The sequence below is a fragment of the Panthera onca genome, chromosome C1 (genome assembly GCF_046562875.1).
Source record: "Panthera onca isolate mPanOnc1 chromosome C1, mPanOnc1 haplotype 2, whole genome shotgun sequence".
Classification (NCBI taxonomy): Eukaryota; Metazoa; Chordata; class Mammalia; order Carnivora; family Felidae; genus Panthera; species Panthera onca.
Window position 1 is genome coordinate 135,963,804 of NC_138346.1, and position 22,918 is coordinate 135,986,721.

The 22,918-nt window shown below is 39.3% G+C and overlaps 1 protein-coding gene across 7 annotated transcripts in view; it reads right to left on the reverse strand.

Moving 5' to 3' along the window:
• The window catches only part of CDC14A (cell division cycle 14A), a 187,506-nt gene that overhangs the window by 157,096 nt on the left and 7,492 nt on the right, over positions 1–22,918 (reverse strand). For all 7 annotated transcript variants that reach the window (XM_078451616.2, XM_078451613.2, XM_078451617.2 and 4 more), the window contains exon 3: positions 8,026–8,101. In XM_078451616.2, the coding sequence (XP_078307742.1) occupies positions 8,026–8,101 (76 nt within the window). The remainder of the gene's footprint in view (positions 1–8,025; positions 8,102–22,918) is intronic.

Below are 22,918 nucleotides of genomic sequence, written 5' to 3' on the forward strand. Positions count from 1 at the left end.
GAGTTTTATAGTTTTGGTAAATCTCAATTTATAAGGTCACAGTAAGTTTCATGGTGCAAAATTTAAATAATTCTCAGGTCAACAGAATTGGTTGAATTAATCAATCTCACTAAAACTTTTCAGAAATAAAAAAAATCAATCTAAATTATATTTTATTATTATATTTAATCCTGTTAGCAGACTGGCTCAGGGTAACCTAGAGAGCTTATTAAAATACAGATTGCTGGGCCTCAACCCTAGAGTTTTTGACCAGGGCCCAAGAATTTTATTTCTAACAAGTTCCTCAGTAATGTTGATGTTGACAGTCCAGGGACAGCACACCAAAATCCACTATGCTATTGCATAAAAATGTGACTTGTCACCCCAGGAAATGTTTTATGTGGCTCCTAAAACACTATCCATTTGGTCGAGTAGCCCCAAAAGACATTTAACTTCTCTTAGGAACTCCAAATCATGCTAAATGCCTTTTAAAAGCATGTCATAAAAAACACATTGCCCCAGATACCTCAGAAAACTGTATCACAATTTGTAAATTCTTGCACTCCAGATGATAACACCTTAGGAACAAGTTCCTTTAATGATTCAGTGACTGAGCTGCCTTAAATGGCATTTTTCCAGAGGGTCCAAGTTCAGATGCTCTCTGGGGCCAAGAATTTGAAGTGGGTCAGGTGTTAAACCAGAAGAGCATGCCCTATCCCAAGCAGACTTAGCTCCAACCTCCTACTCTCATGTAGGAAACTGAGCCCACTATCACACACTTTAATATGTAAAAGAAGCCAAAAATTCAGAATTAAGTGGAAATTTTCATAAATTACAGATGTTGACCATGAATTCAAAGTTTTTAAAGAGCATGCATGCCTAAGAAAGCATGACTGAACTGAATGCAGCCCCCTAGGCAACCAGTTTGCTGAAGCTGCAGGCTGGGTTACTGTGGCTGAAGTCTGTGGGTTCTGTCAGCATGGACTGAGCAGCTGATGTGTGCCAAACACAGTGTTGAGCGACATGGTAACAAGGGGAGCAGAACCTCAGTCTCCAATCTCACAGCACTCACAGTAGAATGAATATTCGATGCTAACCAAGGGAGAGGTACTGGCCAAGGATTATTACAAACAAAAGAGAAGGACTACCGAGGAATGCATTCACAGCATAGCTAGGAGCAATGGAATGATCTTAATTAGAGGTACAGTAATTATTTCATGTAGCAAGGTAAAAACTAGATAAAAGATAGAATATAGTATTGAATATCTATCAATTAATATAACTGAACCTATAGAAATTTCCAGACCTGGACTGCTTACCTGAGAATCAGACTTCTACCACTGCTATGTAAATCATGACAAGCATGCAATCTAGCATATAAACATTTAACAGTACTTATAAACTGAAGTACGACAACTGTTATGAGAGAACAATACAAACTAAGATGAGGGTATTGACCCTAGGCAGCCATTTTCTATCTCAGAAAGGAAAGCTATGTGAAACCCTGCATTCTGGAGGGCTCACTCCTGGAGAAAAACCAGTCACAGCAACTCAGAAAGAGAAAATGTTGACATGCTACACAAGTCACAAATAGCCCAGGCTCTGCTCAGATGGCAGTGACATAACAAATCATGCACTTGTTCAGCTTAGGGCAGGGGACCACAAACTACTCAACCATTCCAAAACAAGAGGTGGTCGAAGATAGTGCAATTCAGCTCAAAGCCAAAAAAAAAAAAAAAAAAAAAAAATCAAAACGCAAAAAACAAAAACAAGAGCTCATGCATCATTCAGAACAACAGATTTTTTAAGTAGCCTTCCAGTAAAGTTGTTTGCCATGCTTAAAAGTAAAATCTTCATATCATTTAGTTAGAATACCATGTTTAATTAAACTATAAATCAGCCTGATGGAGCTCAGGAAGACATTACTGCGGCCTGGACAATATGCTCTTTAATTAAAAACAAAAACAAAAACAAAAACAGAACCCATGCACTTCCCTAAACAAGCAAGCTCTGCCAGTGATGGTGCTCAGATTAAGTAGATTATAGCATGGGGACCGTGGTGACCAAGTCATCATTCTCTTACAGGTGACTAGGCTAGCCCAGCAATGGCTGCAGCAATCAGCGTCTCCAAAGCAATCAGTTGTCACCTCATTGCAAAAGCGATAAAATGAACAGGTCTTCCTGTCAGCAGCCATGACCTCTACATGTTTTACCTCCAACTTTCCCAGGAAAGGGATATTCTTGAAAATTTTCTTTGGCTGTACAAAACAAAATATGTTTTATGTTTTCATTTAGAGCTAAAACAAAATAGGTCGAGCAGTTTCTTTAAAAAGAAAAAGGTGTCTCTGTGTGGTCCATTTTATTTCAAACCCAATATGTTTCATTAATGAAATGGCACATGTGATCAGAGTAGAAATCAAAATGTTAGAGAAAAGTTGTTCATAAAGATTTGGTGGAAGGCATTTGGGGATTCTCCATTAAAGAAGTTCTTGCCTGAGGATTTCTGAAGGAATCAGGAAGGACTCTGTACCTTGCAAACTCTATGTATGCCTACTCCCATGTGAATTAACATTGCTTTAGAACGCCGGATACCTCTTTAAACTACATGAACTGTCTCCAGAATAATTTGTTTTTCTTCCCCCCAAAGCCCATGAACCTGAAACAGAATATAACCTCATGAGGAAATCTCAACATGTATTTGTAGTTATAATAAGAGGGTGGTCTGATCATTATATCAAAAGAGTTCTTGTGTACAAACTACCTGATACACTGGCAGGTGCCTGGTTACCGGATAGGATTACTGCACTGATTCATTCAGCAACAAGGACATTCCCAGAGCCCCCACCATCTGCCAGGTACTCAGTGCTTTAATACAATTGTCCATTTCACCAGGCCCACCCCCCTTCTCCTTTTAACCTGAAAGGCCTATGTGGGATGTTTTGTACATTTAAAATTACACTTCTGTCAATATTCTTTCAAAGCTTTTGAAAACAGTTTTCAAGATTACTATAAGTATCCTGTTGATTCATAAGAGCAAGTATTTAAAAAAAAAAAAAAATCACTGCCCTAGAAAATGTCCCCTTTTTTCAGTGATGTTCTTAGATAGTTTTTTCACAGACTGAGGTTTTAGTTTTCTCAAAGGAAAAGTGAAATCAGCAGTTAAAACTGTATTGACCATTTTAGGAAAAGCTAGTTCAATCATAGGATTATAAAACTTTCATATTATTGTATCAGTCATTGAAAGATTTTCTTAAATGACCAAGTTTAAACAAGGTACTTTTTTTTTTTTTATATCACTATGTTAACTTTTGTTAAAACACTCTTCCCTTTTAGAAGCCTGTATATCCTAGCCCAGTGTTGTTACCATTGTCTGTGCCAAGAATCCCTTTAAGAATCTGTTAAGGGGTGCCTGGGTGGCTCAGTCGGTTAAGCATCCAACTTCAGCTCAGGTCATGATCTCACAGTTTGTGGGTTCCAGTCCCAGGTCAGGCTCTGTGCTGACAGCTCAGAGCCTAGAACTTGCTTCGGATTCTGTGTCTCCCTCTCTCTCTGTTCCTCCCCCATTCATGCTGTCTCTCTCCCTCAAAAATAAACATTTAAAAAAATCTGTTAAAAAGTTATGAATCTTCTAAGAAGAAAATATAAATACACACAAAATTTTAAATATAATTTCAGGGGCTTATGGATTTCTTGAAATACCAAATTAGCAAGTTCTGGTCTAATGTATCAATCACTGATGGCATTTTACATTAAACAACTTACACAGTTTTACCAATTGTTCTCATTTCAACAAATCTTCCTTTTTTTTGGACTATCTCCCTCATTACAGTAACTACTGACCAGAAACTGCAAACTACAACCTATTACTGCATAACTCTTAGTACTTACACTTTTTAAAATATAGTTTAAAATTTTTAAAAATAGGTTTTTTGTTGGTGATGGTGTTTTCTGCCTTTGGTTTTTGAAACTAAGTCGATGTTTGCTGGATAATTTTCCATTCTAATCAACATAATTATAGTAAAGGTCCCTGGGAATAGAGGGCATACTGACACACACACAAAAAAAACAGCAATAAATCACTGCCTCAAATCATCAACTTGAAAAAAAATACCTTTTGAAAATATAAAAATTAAAAATTTAGGTTTGGAACAGAATGCACTGCAAAATATTACCTATCTACATAAGGTGTCAAATAAAAGAGAAAAAAATCATAAAAGCTTTTTTGGAAGAAATAAAAATTGTCAAAGTAGAAAATAACATGTTGCCTAAAAAACCTAGGAAACCACACATGAACAGTAGTCTAAGAAGCTGTTATCAGTTAAAATAGTGCCAAATTAATGAGAAAGAATGAAATATGGCCCTTTGTAGCAACATGGATGGAACTGGAGAGTGTGATGCTGAGTGAAATAAGCCATACAGAGAAAGACAGATACCATATGGTTTCACTCTTATGTGGATCCTGAGAAACTTAACAGAAACCCATGGGGGAGGGGAAGGGGAAAAAAAAAAAAAAAAAAGAGGTTAGAGTGGGAGAGAGCCAAAGCATAAGAGACTCTTAAAAATTGAGAACAAACTGAGGGTTGATGGGGGGTGGCAGGGAGGGGAGGGTAGGTGATGGGTATTGAAGAGGGCATCTTCTGGGATGAGCACTGGGTATTGTATGGAAACCAATTTGACAATAAATTTCATATATTAAAAGAATAAAAAATAAAATAAAAATTAAAAAATAAAAAATTTTTCTCACTGTAAAAAAAAAAAAGTGCCAAATTATTCAGAGAAGTAGGGTTTGAGGACCAAGTAAATACCATCATATCTGGTCTTTAAGATGTCTCTAGAGCAGTTTCAGCAGGGTAAGGAAAGCAAAAGTGAGACAGCCAAGGATTAAGAAACCAGTGCGTAGTGAGGATGAAAATAGTGAGGGCAGAGTATTCTGAAACCTCCAGAGACAAAAAGATAAAAGAGCACCTGTAAGTCAAGGGGATCGTGATAAGGTCAACAGAAGTTTGTGTGTCTGGTGACCCTGTGCTGGGCACTGGGGACACTGAATTCTATGACATGTCTCCATCTGCTAGGAGGGTATAGTCTAGTGAAAGAGAGCAATGTACACAGGGAATTATTCATCAATAATAAAGATCTCCAAACGGGAGGCACCTCCAACCTTGTTCAGAAGGACAAGGAGATGCTTCCTAGAAGCCACGGTGTCTGAACAAGGTCATAAAGAACAAGGAGTGATCAAACCAGGGGAAAAGGACATTCAAGTCAGACTGGACGTCACAAGCCATTGTGTGGGGCAACTGGTGTGGTTCAGGGTAAAGTGCACAGCCAGCAGTGGCAGGAGTACCGCAATCTTGAGTAAATCAGTAAGTTAGCGCATGAAATCATCCACTGGGAAAGACACCAAGGGTGGGAGCTGTGAGGCCAAGCAAGACAAAAGGCATGGAAGCAAGGTGCCCAAAGGTCTTACCAAAATGCATGAACACAGGCTGCAGACGAGAAACACCAACAGGGATCCGACTGAGAAAATAGAGAGCCTGAGGGCCTGGAGATTACACGAAGGTGAGAGAGACAGAATGCGGGAGGTATGCAACAAGAAGGGTACATTTAAAGCAGGAAAGCCTGGAGTCTGAGTTCCTGGAAGAAACATAGTTGGAGTGGCAGTAACAGTCACTGGAGCAAACGAAGCAGAGGAGCCTCAAGGCCACTATGGACATGTTTTCAGGGCAAAGTCAGCTGGGGTAGTGCTGTGGGTGAGCGCATGAAGATTATAAACCACAGAGGCTCCTCCAGTGATGAAGGTGGAGAGGAGCATGAATAAGTCACAAGCCTTGAAATCTAGCCCCCACTTTACCTTGTAGCCTTGGACAAGTCACCTGCTTCTCCTGGGCCTTCCTTTCTGCACCTATAAAATGAACTGGCTAGACTAAATTGTCATTTGGATCCCTAAAATTACATCAAACAGCTTTTGCATATGGAAATGACAGCCAGGAGACTGGGAAGGTGTTCATAACCTTGGTTGAAGAAATGTTATTGTTATTTCCTATTCAAAGTCATCAATGTTCCATTAGTAACTTTCTTCTGTAGAAGACGTTAAAATTTGCAAAGCCTTTTGCAATATACTCCTAACCACCCCTCTATGAAAGCTCTATAATCCCTATCTTATAGCTAAAGAAACTGAGATTACACAAGGTTGAAGCAATTGCAGCTTCAAATTGGTAGTCAAGTCATTTCTCCCAATGTAGAGATTCTACTCGGATGCTTTGAGATAACGCATGACTTATCAACATCTGGGTTTTGAAAATTCATTCCTTCAGCAAGTAACAGGGTATCTACTAGCAGTACTAAAGCAAAAACTGTCCTTCCAGGCATCCATCAGATTACCTGATCCCTGAAATGAACCAAGGGACTGCTGAACTCTATTAAACTTGCATAATGTTGAAAGAAAGCTTTGTAAATGAAAACAAATCAAAACAAGTCCATGTATACACTTACCTATACAGTTTGGTGTAAAATATGGTAGAAAAATAGCCTTACTCAAGCCATCTACTTTTATGTAACTGATATAAGCAGAAGACAGAGTCAGACCAAAAAAATTATTTTTGAAATAATGATTCTTTTCTCTTCGATCTTCCAAGTAATGGTCAGGTCCTGAACTGTTAATTATAATACCCAGTTCATACCAACTACATACTAACAGGACTAATCAAGAAAGCAAAAAAAAAAAAAAAAAAAAAAAAAAATTCCTAGGTCCTCAAAAGGCAGTAATAGCCTTCAATTATTTATGGATTATCCTTTCCTTGTTAATCATCCACTAAAAGTCCACTTTATGTTTTTATATTAAATCCTTTTTAGGATATTTGCTTCCTTGGTGATTACAAAAGTTTCCACTTTATTTTCTAAACTATAGGCAGTAGCTTCTTTTCTGAAAAATGTAGACCAGTTTAGTTAAAGGAATTTACGTACACCTTTTCAAGTCAGATAATACTTTACAAATTAATTCTTTAAACAGTTGATTGCAACAGACCTTATGTTATATGATTATTGACTAAAATAAAAATCTCTCTTTGGTATTCATTCCATGACCATTTAGCATTTTCAGATCAATGACAAAAATCTGTGAATTCATAAATATACAACATATTTTGCAGGAAATTCTCCACTACAGACAGTCTTTTATCCCTAAGTTCAATAAAAATCAATCAAATCAAAAGATCACTAAACAGCTAATATGTACAAAGTACTGTACATCGTCACACCAGTGACACTGTAACTAGCAGAAAGAATAAGCCACCTGAGCATTATAATTTCGCAGTTATCTTTAACAGCATGCTGTGTAGTATTTGACCTTCCAAACTGAAACGTTACATTTAAGATCCTCATTTTGAACACTGGAAGACAAAGATAAATATCTCTATGTGATGAAATAAATTTACCAAAACCAGGATTACATGTAATGCTTTTCCTCACGTATCTTTAGAGTCTAAGAGGAAAAAAAAAAACATGTAAATCAAAAATACAGATGAATACTGAATGTATGATCCAAATTCTGTCACAACAGGTAAAGTCCCTGTTGTATCACTACTAGCTCATCCATCCCACTTGGCTGCTAACTCTACAAAGATGACCTCCAAGAAATACATAAAAATTTCAATCTTGATCAGACAGGAAAAGCTTGAGAGCTACTGCGATGCCGTGATGAGTGCCTTCATCACCTGGTTTCAGATAAACCATCCTAGGGAGGAATTTGATAGACTCATTAAACAGCAACCTGAAAGGTATTTGTGCTTTCTTTCTTAGATCGCTATTCCAATGACTTCATTCAGCTCACATTTCAATTCATCCTGAAAAATGGAAGAGGTTAACATGTCCTTTATGGGGTAATCAGGTGGATCAGTTTCAACTTCTCATTTATATGAGAGTAAACTACTCAAATAAATATCCAAAGATCAAGATTACCTAACTAAATGGTGTGTGCACGGCAATCCCAGTGATCAGATTTCAAAGTTAAAATTTCCAATAACAAAATATAAACATCATCATAGTACTCACTTTCAGTTTCTTGTTTAGCTTACAGCAGTATCTGTACACCATTGCCAAGTTCAGAGGTCCAAAATCTGCATAAAAACTGGGATTTAAAAAAAAAAAGCAGTATTTAGTAGAAAAATAATTTTCAGGAACATCAATGCTCATTTTTATTTTCACTAAAATTGCAAATTTCAGTTATCTTCAGGAATATGGGTCATTATATAACTGATTCATATACTCCAAATAACTAATGATTTCACCCAATTACTGTAACTAGTCTCTTAACAAGGAACTATTTGGACATTTTTGAGTTCCACCTTGTTTTATCTCCCTGCCAGGACACTCAGTAAAATGATTAAAAAGCAGGCCACAAAAGAAGCAAGATGAACATAACATGTGCATTCACTTCCGAGTTGGATTTATCACCTACTTAGTCACCAATTCTAACTACTCCACTCAAACTTTGCTCTCAGTTCTCGAGTATCTTAAACCTAGTGGTCTTCTTGCAGTTTTCTTCTCCTTGAACATTCCACATTTTATGACACACTGGTCCATCTCCCTCTCTGCAGACATCTCCAGGATACAGTCAGCGGTCTGCAGATCTCTCTTACCCACTATCATGAATTTCACTGATGACCCTACAGAAGAGCGATGGCTCCTACAAGTGAGACCCAGGATCAGTCTTTTCATCTCCAACCACCTCCGAACCTACATCTACAGGTCCTTCCGTCACCTGGAACTTAGAACATCTAAAACTCAACCCATCTAAGGGAGCCTCGGTGGGTCAGTTAAGCATCCTACTTTGGCTCAGGTCATGATCTCACAGTTCATGAGTTCAGGACCTGCATTGGGCTCTCTGCCATCAGCACAGAGCCTGCTCAGCATTCTCTGCCCCTCCTCTGAACTTGCCCTCTCTCCCTCAAAAATAAATAAACATTAAAAAAAATGTTTTCTCGGGGCGACTAGGTGGCTCAGTCGGTTAAGCATCTGACTTTGGCTCAGGTCATGATCTCACGGTTCGTGGTTTGAGCCCCATGTCGGGCTCTGTGCTGACAGCTCAGAGCCTGGATGGAGCCTGCTTCTGATTCTGTGTCTCCCTCTCTCTCTGGCCCTCCCCTGCTCATGCTCTGTCTCACTCTCTCTCTCAAAACTAAATAAACATTAAAAAATTTTTTTCTTTAAGAAAAAAAATGTTTTCTTAATAAATAAATAAAATCAACCCATATTTCCTTCAAATCAGCCCACCAGACTAAAAACACTTCTTGCTTCTCCCAGTTACTTGGGCACGAAAACTTTCAATCACAAAAGGGCAACAAATAAATATCAATTTCATTTTCATTTACCAGAAAGGCTACTCCTCTAAGTCATCCCTTGCTTTTCTAGTCCTATGTTAGCAACAAAAGTGCAGGGGCTCTTCATTTCACATCCTCACTGTTTAAATTCCCTCTCCCCTGCCCAATCATCCTGTATTCCACTCCAGAGATTAATCTTCACAATATCTCACTTCTCACATATCTTCCCACCATTCAAAGGTGTGTAATGGCTCCTTACTCCCCTCAGAATAATTCCACAGCCCAGCAATCAAAGCCCTACATTTCATGTCCCTAGCTTCCAAGATGACCTTATCCCCTAATGGGTCCCATATGGAATCTGCATTTCAACAAACACATCCATTCCTTATTCCCAAATACTCCGTGCAAATTCTTAATCCAAGCCTCTGCTCACATTGATCTCCTTGCCTGGAGTGCCCTCCTATTTCTCTTTCTGTTCCTCTCTAGCTTCCTCAAAATCCCAGTTCAAATCCCACTTTTCCAGTCACCCTTAGGAAACACTAGCCTCTTCTCAAAGTTCCCCAAACTTACTATCTGAGACACTATCGCATGCTGTGAATTATCTTTAAGTGTAGATCCTACCTGCCCAACTACAGAGTAAGCCTCTCACACAAGGATTGTATCTTAGACCTTACAAGCTTAAAAGAATATCCTGCTCTTAACATTAAAACTTCAATGAATGAGTTCTCATTATGAATTTTTGCTCATTAATGCTCAAATTCAATTTAGCCTGGACCATAAATTTTCTAAATATCAACAAGTCTCAAAAAAAACCCATCCCCAAATGACCTTTCTTTTGAGGGAGTCATTGAATTTTTTTCTGCTACCTAAACTACAGTATCATAGATATGTCTTTGCACTGCATCAAATCTGCCAGAAGCCACTTGCCTTACATAAGAATACTAAACTTGTATATTTTATCTACATTAAGCAAGTGTGTAATATTTTGGAACTTTATATTCCAGGTAACACCAAATTTTCCTGTCCCTATACACAGGCTTCATGAGAGTAAAAACACAGGGTTGCCAAGAAGGAAAACGTGCAATGATTGGAAACAAAAGGATATTTATTGGGGCTCCGGGGTGGCTCAGTCAGTTAGGCATCTGACTTCGGCTCAGGTCATGATCTCATAGCTTGTGATTTCAAGCCCCACGTCAGGTTCTGTGCTGATAGCTCAGAGCCTGGAGCCTGCTTCGGAGTCTAATGTCTCCCTCTTTCTCTGCCCCTCCTCAGTTTGTGCACGCACTTTCTCTCTCTCTCTCTTTCTCTCTCTCTCTTTCTCTCTCTCAAAAATAAATAAACTTAAAAAAAAAATAAAATAAAAAATAAAAATATATTTATTTCTAAAGTCCCCAGTGTGATGCTGTGTTGTAAGTATGTACAAAATACACATGAATCCAAAATGAACTGTGCTTATTATACCTAATTACAGACCAGTCTTGGATGGTGAACCAGAATCCATTCAAAAGAATCAAAATGAAAAGAATATAAAATAAGCACCTACCAGCATGATTAAAGTAGTCCTAATTCTAACACAGATTTCCTTGTCCTTAAGTTATTGGAAGCAACGCTCTTAACTAATCTGTTTTTCCCCTACTCAAACATGACTGTTGACACTTGCAAAATGTTAAGGTAAATCTAGAATTTTTAATTATGGTTTTATCAGCATTTTAGATTCACTTTGAACAAATTTCAGGAAAGCACAAGGAATTCAAGGCATCTAATTCCATTTTTGTGCTAACCATTAGAAGCCAACTTCAATCTCAAACTCAAAGTTGTAGAGTTTCTAATTGCACAGCCAACTTAACCACATGTCATTTTGGAAGCAACATAGTTAACAAACATACCAGTTTCACCAAACATCAGATAAGTAAATTAGTATACTCCAAAAACACAGGAAGAAGTAAATCAAAGACACACTACATCCTTAAGTCGATTTGTACTGTCCAACATGGTAGCCATTAGCCACCTGTGGCTATTTAAACTTAAATTAATTAAAGCTATGCACCCTATGTCTATTGCAGCATTATTTACAATAGCTAAGATATGGAAGCAACCCAAATGCCCATGCATAAATGAATGAATAAAGAAGATGTGGTGTGTATGTATACACACACACACACACACACACACACACACACAAAACAGTGGAATATTACACAACCACAAGAAAGGATGAGATCATGCCACTTGTGACAACATGGATGGACCTAGAGGATATAATGCCAAGTGGAATAAGTCAGACTGAGGAAGACAAATACCATATGGTTTCACTCATATATGGAATCTAAAAAAAAACAAAAACAAAAACAAATGAATAAACAAAGAGCAGAACCAGAGGTGTTAATACAAAGAGCAAACTGCTGGTTGCCAGAGGGAAGAGGGATGAGAACAGGCAAAATGGGTGAAGGCGAGAGGGAGGTACAGGTCTGCAGTTGTGGGATGAATAAGCCACAGGGATGAAAGGTACAGCCTAGGGAATATAGTCAATGGTATCGTAAAAGTGCCGTAGGGTGACAGATGGCAGCTACATTGGTGGTAAGTGCAGCATAATGCATAGAGAAGTTGAATCACTATGCTGTACACCTAAAGCTAACGTAGCTTTGTGTCCACTATATTCAAATTAAAAATGTTTAATTAACTATTAAAGTTAAATAAATTAAAAATTCAGTTCTCACATCATATTAGCCCATTTAAAGTATTCAAAAGCTACATGTAGCTAATGACTACTGATTTGGAAAATGAAAATATACATTTCCATCAATGCAGCAAATGTTCTGCACCGATAGAAAACAATGATCAAGATGAAAAGATAAAATGAGAACAAAAATAACTATACAAAACTGGAGAAAATACCAAGTACCACGAGTGAGGTACAGATAAAGTGTTTGAAGACAGTTGATACCCTTCCCCTTCAGACACCCACATATTTCCCTAAGTGAAATTAGGCTCTGGTAATTCCTACCCTCTTTTGTTCAAGGGAATCATATTTCCAAAAAGACAACTTGGAACCTAGAACAGGGGAGGATAGAAAAATAGAAAAGAATCCTGTCCCCACTCTCCTCTACTATCTCTCAAAGAAACAAGTTGCTGTAAGAGCATCAGATGTCTACAATGAAGAAGGTATACCTCCATCTTGGCCATAGCACCATGTTAAAGGTAGAAGCAAAACAACCGGAACCCAGAGAATTTCCCACGTCACAAAATCTTGAAGCTCAAAGAGCCAGCTTTTATATTTCACAAAACGTGGGGTGAGCTACAAGTCATACTAAGAAATTCAGTCAAAACCTTTGCATAGCCAAGAACAATTTATTTTTTTTTAATTTTATGTTTTATTTTATATTTCAGAGACAGAGAGAAAGAGAGTGCAAGCAGGGGAGGGCCAGAGGGCCAGAGACAGAATGTGAATCAGGCTCCGGGCTCCAAGCTGTCAACACAGAGACCGACTCGGGACTCGAACTCACGAGCAGTGAGATCATGACCCGAGCCGAAGTTGGACGCTTAACTGACTGAGCCACCCAGGCGTCTCCAGCCAACAGCAATTTAGAACAGGTCTTCAAAAGTCAGAACTTCCACAGGCAAATACAAAGCCAACAAACTCTATCTTTTTTTCTTAACGTTTATTTATTTTTGAGACAGAGAGAGACAGAGCATGAACGGGGGAGGGTCAGAGAGAGAGGGAGACACAGAATCTGAAACAGGCTCCAGGCTCTGAGCTGTCAGCACAGAGCCCGACGCGGGGCTCGAACTCACGGACCGCAAGATCGTGACCTGAGCCGAAGTCGGCCGCTTAACCGACTGAGCCACCCAGGCGCCCCAACAAACTCTATCTTAAGGCCATTTTATATATCCTCTCCTCACAATGCCTGCATTGCTAAGAATATAACTGCATTTATAATAATATTGTTTTATGTTTCTGTATTGTTTTCTGACTGTTTTCTAAATGATCCTGAAAATGTCAAGATCATTGAGGCAAAAAACGGTCACAGCTGGTTCCACCACTCTGGGTTATCACCAACTTTTGATATAATAAAATGCCATGAGTAAAGAAGACACCTTCCAACAACAGTCTCCTTTTCTTTCTTTAGGTTTTTATTTAAATTCCAGTTAGGTAAGATATAGTGTAGTATTAGTTTCAGGTGTACAATTTGGTGATTCAACACTTCATACAATATCCTTTGCTCATCACAAGTGCACTCCTTAACCATCATCTATTTCACCCATCCCACCCCCCTGCTGCCCTCCCCTCTGATAATCGTCAGTTTGTTCTCTACAGTTAAGAGTCTGTTTATTGGTTTGCCTCTCTCTTTTTTTTCCCTTTGCTCACTTGTTTTGTTTCTTAAATTCCACATATGAGTGAAATCATATGGTATTTGTCTTTCTCTGACTGACTTATTTCACTTAGCATGATACTCTCTCTAGCTCCACCCATGCCATTGCAAACAGCAAGATTTCATTTTTTTTTTTTTTAATTTTTGTTTAAGTTTATTTATTCACTCTGAGAGAAAGAGCACAAGTGCGGAAGGGGCAGAGAGCGAGAAGGAGAGAGAATCCTAAGCAGGCTCTGCACTGTCAGCACAAAGTCCAATGTGTGCCTTGAACTCACAAAACATGAGATCATGACCTGAGCCAAAGTCAGATGCTTAACTGACTGAGCTACCCAGGCGCCCCTCATTCTTTTTTTTTAAATTTATTTTTACTTGTTTTGAGAGAGAAATATAGAAAAAGGAGAGGACGGGAAGAGAGAGAGGGAGACAGAATCCCAAGCAGGCTCCACGCTGTCAGTGCAGAGCACAATGCAGGGCTCAAACTCACAAACCATGAGATCATGACCTGACCCAAAATCAAGAGTCAAACGCTTAACCAACTTAGACACTCAGGCACCCCAAGATATCATTCTTTTTTATGGCTGAGTAATATTTCATTGCATATAAATTGCACATCTTCTTTAGCCGTTCATCTATCAGTGGATACTTGTGCTGTTTCCATAATCTGGCTATTGTAGCTAATGCTACTATAAACACTGGGGTGCATGCATTCATATGAATTAGTATTTTGTATTTTTTGGGTAAATACCTAGCAACAACATGCTTCTTCATAAGAATTCTCCTTACCAGCGGTGGGAGGAAATGGAAACACATTTAATAGGCCAGATCATTACTAGAGAGAAATATTAAAATACAAAAACCAACTGATATCAATTGAAGTAAGTCAAATGTGCTAAAAAGCATAAAATATGTACTTCAGCAACTTGCAAATTGCAGCCAAGGCAAGAGAATGAAAAAGTTGGGCTCAGGGTAGAAGAGAAGAAATGGAAGGTCATCAACCTGGGAACAATGAAAGGGGATGAGAAATGGCAGAGAGCCCTGTAGAGACACAAGAAAGGAACCTGAGGGCTGAATGGGCTCCTAAGCCTGAAATTAATGACTCTACATAGAGTCTTCTCCATTTTGGCAATTCCCAGGAAGAGGCCTCCAGAGCCACAGCCAAGCAATGGCCACCTCTTTTTTCTTGGGTGGGGGAGAGATGGGTAATCTGGTCTCATGTGGGCTCATTTGGGCAAGGAAAACCGTGGATCCATTATTTTATTATTTCAGAGCACCTTCAGCTTTCCCTCTAAATGAATGAATGACCGATCAAATGAATCCCTCTTATCTATTCGTAAATTTCCCCTTGTAGGTTGGCCAATTATGGGTCAATAACCAGAATGAAATTCATGAACTATTAAGTAAAAATCATTTCATCTATCTGTTATTCAGTAAGTATAAAAAGCTAAAATCAAACTCTTTCCTGTTTGGGGAGGAAAGAAATTAAAAGAATTGGGAGTCCTGCAAGTGGGGAGGGTCATCTCCTTCTGAAGAGGACAAAGAAATGGGAGCCCAAGGATCAGAGCAAATGTAACCAGGGTCATCCACTCCCCACAGGGTCACCCAGTACCCACAGGTCACCTAACACCCATAGTGCTGGTCCTACAGACTTGAAGGGAAAAACAAGTTGGACCTAGAAGCCTTTTTGTTATACCCAAAATGTCTAGCTCTTCTCACAAGATTTATGAAGTTTATGACATATCATTATTTTGTGTTTGGTTTTTCAAAGAAACTTTAAGTGGGCCCATTCCCAGAGGAACCATTGCTTAAAGCACTCTTGTACCTTATTCTACATATAAGAACTTTCATCTAAAAATTTTCAACTCCTCAGCAAAAAGATGAGCTATATTCCAAGCAACACACATTCATTCAATACAATTTATAAGCACCTACTCTGAGCAAGGCACTATAAGTTAGCACATTAATCAGAGTGCTGACAATACAAAAAAAAGGGGGGGGGGGGGTTACCTGCTTTATAAATAGAGGAAAAATTCTATAAGGTCATTTTAAGGCATACCAACTCATGAATTTTTTACCAGTGTTGCTGACAGTTTTTGTCTATTCGTTCATTCACTCACTCAAATATTTACTGAAAGCCTGCTGACTGCCATTCCTTACTCAAAAGGTGCTCACCACCTAATGAGAAGACAAGTAAATATGTTATCTCAGTGTGATAAATGCTAAGTAGCAATACCTTTCAAAGCACAGTGAGATTCTATGTGTGTGTGTGCATATAAATTTTTGGTGACATTAATCAGCTAATACCTTCCCTATCTCTGGAATATTATCCACACTCCTCCTTTCAGATGATAAAGCTCCTATACATGGCTGAAACCCCTAATAATCAAATTTCAAAAAGGCTTCAATTGATCAGCAATCTAAGATCAAAGTATAGTCTGAAGCTCTTACAAGCTCAAGGCTTATGCTCAAGCCCTTGTAGCATAACAAACCACAGTCACATTGATGTTGTCTGCCTGGGAAGAGAGTCGGCACATGGAAGAAGTTCCCGAGCCCCATTCAGTCAAATAGAGTCTGACAGAAAACTAAAGACCACATTGGGAAGCAAAGGGTTCTAGTCCCCACCGGATCACTCAATGCCCCTGGGCTGGTGCCTTAGCCTCTCTGGGACTCCACATCTTCATCTATCAGATAAAGCTGCTGAAGTAAGACTTCTAAAGTTCTTTCCAATATCATATCATATCATATATCCAATTTCCAGCCATTATAGACTATAATATATATTGTAATATATATTATGTGTATATATGTGTGTATATATACATTTACATGTATATAAAATAGAGTCTAAAGAGTCTAAGACTCTAGTTATACATATCGGACAAACCCATTCAACAGTTCACATGTTTCCCAAGGGCTAGTCACCCTATTTGATACATTCTGCCCTCTCAGGGTGTTGATTCTGGGTACAAAGGCATTTCCCTCAGAATATCCCCTCCAGGAAGGGGAAGAACCTTACAGCCTTCTCCTTGAAATTCACTATGCTTTCTGCACAGCTGGGGAACAAACCCACAGACCAGAAAGTGGCTTCATACGGTAGGAAGCTTGATCTCATTACCCTTTACTGATCTGCGTGAAGTTTGACATTTGTTGAGATGACAAAGTAAGGAGAGAACCCCAATATCCACTCTGACTCCTGTTCTTTGGTACATTAGTTTAGGTTTTTAGGAAAGACCAGGTACACAACACCGGAAGTATGAGGAAGCGTCCTCCACTTTGTACCTTCTTAACCTGGGGTGAATAGCAAGGCCCTGCTGCTGCTATAAAATGGGTTAGTGTTGCAACTTTGCCTTAAAGCCAAACAACAGACTAGATGGTATCAAGGAACCTTCCAGCATCAGAGTCTGTCATTCTGTGACTTCCCTCTTTGGAGCAAGTCAATGAATGAAAACCCCCTTTGAGACTCACAGGAATGAAAACAATACATTTCTTCAGGAATGCACGGCTAAAATTAAAATTCACTCCCACAGAAACATTCTCAAGCAGTATAAATTAACCCCTTTATTCAATGGCAGGTATTAAAGGCAAGAGGACTATGAGGACAGTATCCTTGTGGCTTTGGTAGAAAACAGAAGGATGACTGATGTCCTGTACATAAAAGACTAACCTTCCTCACATTTCATAAAGCAAATAAGGCCTCGAAAAGGAAAATAATTACTCTAAAATCCAGTGATGATCATATTACCTCTCTAAGCTCTTGGAATTAAAAGCAAAACTCGCACACTTGCCTGTGAGGCCCAGGGTGGTGCAGCCCCTACCTATCTCTCTTTGGGGCTTCATTTCCCTCATTTTATTACTGGTAAGCTCCAGCCAAGCTATTTCTTTTAGTTCCTGCCTCAGACTTTACCACATCACCCTCCCAGACCTAGTTAACATCTACCTACCTTTTAGGTCTCAGCTCTAGTCACACTTCGTCAGGGGCTTCTTCCCTGATCCCTCTCCCATGCCCACCTCTTAATATTTGATTAATATCCTCCCTACCCATCCCCCCACCCCGGACTATAAGCTCCATGAACACAGGGCTGCGTTCAAATGTGCTCGTTGTTATATCCCTAGCACCTGGCACACAGATGGCTGAGTAATGAATGAAAGATTGAGACGTGGTTGCTTCATCTGCAAAAAGTACTGCCTGTTAGAATTTAACCCTTCTAAACTGTACACCAGGTTCATGTGGGGAGAGATACCAGATATCACATTGTACTAGCTTTGGGTGCACACTAAGACCAATTAGACAAAATTGACAAAAATGACCTAAGAAGGAAGGGCAGTAATGGGGACAGAGAATAGCAAGATGACCCGCCTCTCTAGTGCAGGGTAAGGTCAGGAACCCAGCCCTACCGTCTCCCCTTCACCTTGTATCTTTATTACCGGCTTATTCCCAGGGCAGCCCCGTCCAGAAGTAACCCCCAATCTAAAAGACTCACTCCCACTATACATCAGCCCAATTCCTTTTTTCTTAGGAGCCCCTTCAATTCTGAGAGTTTGCCATGTTAAAATCATCTTAAGCCTTTACTTCTGGGTTTTCCAGAGCTGCAGGCAATCTGCTGTAGGGCTTGTGGAACAAGACACAATGTTTGACAGTAGTGAGGGTCTTAGCAGAACAGGAGAGGCAATATTTTTATATTTTACAAGCCCACTGTTACAGCTCCCTAGAAGAGACCTTTTTAAACCTTTTTATCTCACAGTTAGAAACAAAAAATGTTTTTAATGTTTCAGATTAATTCAGCTGCAAAGAACCAATAATCAACTACCAGGACTCATGTAAATGCTGTATTAATGCCAGACCCTCTTAAAAGATAGAGAATTGTACAGAATAAGACATCAGTTATCCAAGAATCTCAAATTCAGAAATCTCAATCTGGAATAAAAATGAGAATCACAGTGGGACACCTGGGTGGCTCAGTAGGTTAAGCATCTGACTTGGCCCAGGTCATGATCTCACAGCTTGTGGGTTCAAGCCCTGTGTCAGGCTCTGTGCTGACAGCTCAGAACCTGGATCCTGCTTCAGATTCTGTGTCTCCCTCTCTCTCTGTCCCTCCCCCATTCCTGCTCTGTTTCTCTTGCTCTCAAAGTAAATAGTAAACATTAAACAAGTTAAGGGATGCCTGGGTGGCTCAGTAGGTTAAGCATCTGACTTGGCTCAGGTCATGATCTCATGTTTTGTGAGTTCAAGCCCCATGTCAGGCTCTGTGCTGACAGCTCAGAGCCTGGAGCCCGCCTCAGATTGTGTCTCCCTCTCTCTCTGCCCTTCCCCTGCTTGTGCTGTCTGTCTGTCTCTCTGTCTGTCTCTCTCTCTCTCTTGCTTTCTCAAAAATAAACCAAGATTAAAAAAAAAATGAGAATCGCAAGTAAGCCAAAAACAAAGTCATGTTGTTTCTTCTAAAGCCTGCCACAAAATCCAGGCCCTTTAGCTGCATTTATAAGAGAGTCCCATTCTCATGCTGAGTCTAGTTAGTCTTATTTTGTAGCAAAGGCTAATAAAATGTGATGTCTGGTTTCCATGCACATAGTATATTAGACTCATCAGACGGATCATAGAGAGGAGGCGGCTATTAGAGGCTGGTACATTGACGGTAATGCCAAAAGCAGCACCTAAAACATACTCAACTCATAGCAGTTAGTCACCAATAAAAACTGAATAAATTAAAAACACTAAAAGACACAAGATGTTTAGCAAACAGGCACCATCTGCTACATAAGCAGAGAGCCCTTGATTCCTTAGGAGTGGCTGGAACCATCCCTGAATTATGGTGAAACTGTACAACCAATGTACTTATAATAATACAGTCTGAGTACTGCAGAAAAAAAAGCAAACTCAAAAGCAATAAACTCTTCAAGAAGAAGAAAATGCAGATTCATCTTAGAAAAGTTCCACAAATTACAAAACTGCTTTCATATTTCAAGATGTGATTTCCCAACTCTTTGTAGGAGCTGCCTCACTAGAATGCCACATTCCCAGAAAAAACTGGATAAATGCCTTACTAGCGTATATCCACCAAGGAGAATAAAGGTGAAATAAACCATCTTTTCTGGTTCTCCAAATGAAAATTAAATTTTATAACAAAAGAACAGGTCCAAACTAGTAAATTCTCCACTTCATCAATTGGATGTGAATATCTTTAAGACCAAAATAGTAAATGTATAAATTAGTAAGTGAAACATTTTATTCAAAAACTATAGTTCACACAAACTGTTTCCTATAAAGGAATTCACTGTCAATGACAAAGAAAAATTGTGACCATTTACAAGATGTTTTCAAGTTGTGAGGACTGAGAACAGTACATGCTTTCAATAAATAAAGTGATATTTTTGATGGTTCTCATTCAACATCTGATTCTTTGGTGGTCCTGGAAGTATTTGGATGACTAGCAAAACCAAAGTTTTTTTAGGTAAATTGAAACTAAAGCATGTTTTTTTAAAGAAACAATAAATTTGACATTTACCCGTAGAAATCCCAATTCAAATCAGTGAGCCAGAAAGGAACTTAAGATCAGTGTCCCACCCAACTTCTCAGTTTTTAAACAAGTAAATACCTAAATATCCCAGGCAGGCATTGTCTATTTTCTCCTTAAAGATCACAAAAGACAAAGACTCCTCTTTTACTTTCATTATTAACTCCCCTTCTTACTTCCTTTGCCCATCCCCAAAATAAAACCAAGCAATAAAAAAAGTAACCCTTCCTTCCAATTTACACACATTCTACTTTAAGGTGCCACTTTCTCCCAGTCACCCAAGCTAGGGACCTTGAACCTACCTTCAGTTCCTCACCACCCCCTCCCCACCTCCCAACGTGGTCAATCCCAAATACGCTCAATCCATCCTTTCTAGCCTCTTCCTCCATCTGGCCTTTCTGTTCCCATTGCTACCGCCCTAATCCAATCCTGCCACAGCTTAAACAGAGCCATCCCCCCCACACACACCCCCCCACCCCACCCCTCCGCCTCCCAGCCTAAAGCAGAGCTCTAATCAGTCTTTCTGCCATTCTACAGCACAACCTAGATCCCGTCCCCACTATGTGTCCAGCCTCACCTGGGACCTTTCTGCATTCAAATATTTCATGTCACCTAATGGAATATTGCCAACTCCAAATACTGGAAATCTCTTCTTTCTCTCTTTTCCTTCCTCTTTCACTCACTCATTCATTCATTCATTCAGCTAAAATTTCATGAGCACCACCTCCATGTCAGGCACTGTGCGGGGTGTAGGGATACAATGAAAGCAAAAACAGATAGTACTTGTCCTCACAGAGATGATAACATACACTCTTTGCTCTTACACACCCTTCAAGAGCTAGTTCAAATATCACTCTGTGGAGTCTTTATCACCCCGGGCAGTAATAACCTCTTCGTTTCTTGGATTCCCAACACATACCTTTGCAGCTTTTGTCATATATCGCCCTTCACAGTATTTGTTCCGACTGCCTTCTGTACGTATTTGTCTATCCTCGAAGCATTAGCACAGCGCTCTGCACCAAAATCTATCCCATCTAAATGTTTCTCCTCCAGCAATTTTCAACCACCTCTAAGTCTTAAGTCCCGCTTTTTTCACTTCCTGTGAAAATGTGTCAAGGGTCTTTTTTCTTTTTCTTTTTGCTTTTGTTAAGCACAAAGGTGCATTAAGCTCTGGGTTAGTAAAAGTCATTTGCTTTCGGCTTTGGAATGTGTTTATGAACTTACAACTGAGAACATCTGATGTCTTAGGAATCTACTTCAAACAAAATAATGAAGCCGCCCCACGGTGACTTGGCATAGTCAGAACTTGGACGGCCAACTGCTCCCCATTGGACTCTCTCCTACAGCCCGGCTATTTGGATCCATGTGTCAGGCAGCCTGATTAAGACCAGCCCTGTTAGTTTTAACTGAATCCTTAGCACCGTAGTTAAATTTTATGTTTCTGTCAGGCTTATCTCAAACAAATTGAAAGAACTAAAAAATAATGTGTCCTTATGAAGATTAGAGACAGACTACCCATTGTGAATGCCTAACGGGTCCAAAACAGCAAGTATTTAAATAAATCTATACCTAGAAAGTGAAATTTGGCTCTGGTATGTCACTGAATTTAAAATTGGCTGGTTAGTGTATACAGATTTGTGCATTTCCTCATCACATATACTATGTAGTACTGTTGGTTAAAATACACATATACACACACACTTAAAAGGCATGTGTTCAAAACAGAGGATGAAAAAAGTGGCCCTGAAAAAATACTGGGTAATTTTTGCAAGGTTAGGACATAAGAAAGGAGAAAGGGAGAAGGAAGTGTAAACCCACTGTCTTTCAAAAGCTACAAAGTTTTCTGAGTTTTAAGAGAATTCTATGCACAAATTTATATCTTAAGTTACACTACTTAAGCAGCAAGAACATTTCACTGGACAGCCTGCAAAAGAAGTTTTCATAAGCTTATGAAAACTGGACTGCTTTTGTTTCATCCATCCTATTAATACATAATGATAATTAGCTCAATTTATTCCTTCCCTCTCTCTCTCTCTCTGGCAGTCCACCGAAAGGAGAAAAAGCAAAATTACACCCACAAAGTGGGAAAAACACTTTAATTACCACCACACATTCCCAGATATAACCTGGACATAAAGTTGGTACACGCACTGTCGGTGGCACTTTCTTACCAAAGCCATTCCCCACTCAAGTCAGAAGGGCCAAGTGTGTGGGGCAGGGGTGTAGAGCTGATACTGCACCCTCCCCACCAGCCTCGGGCTCAAGACAACTGGGAACCTGCTGGGAGCATAACAGCATGAACTCCAAAGCCAACTACCTATGGCTTGAATCCCAGCTCAGCAACTTAACTACTAGCTCAGTGACCTTTGGCTCTGCTTACCCGACCTGAGCCTCAGCTTCCTCATCTGTAAAGTAGTGATAATAATAGCACCCGACTCCTAGGTGCTGGCCCAGGACTATAAATGTAAGCTGTTATTATGATTTTATTTTTATTCCCATGGGGGAATGTGTCTCCAAATTCAACTATATCTTCTCTTCTGTCAATATCATAGCAATTTACAATGACAGCTGGGGTACCAAATGATGGCCCTAAGACTCTATATGATCATACGTGTGTGAACGTGTGCATGTCCATAAATGGCATTAGTCTTTCCATTAAATTAGCCTACTTGCTACATATTAAATTTAAAATAAAATTTGAAAACCAAAAGGGTTTCTTCTCACCTAAAAACTCCAGTCCCACAAATAT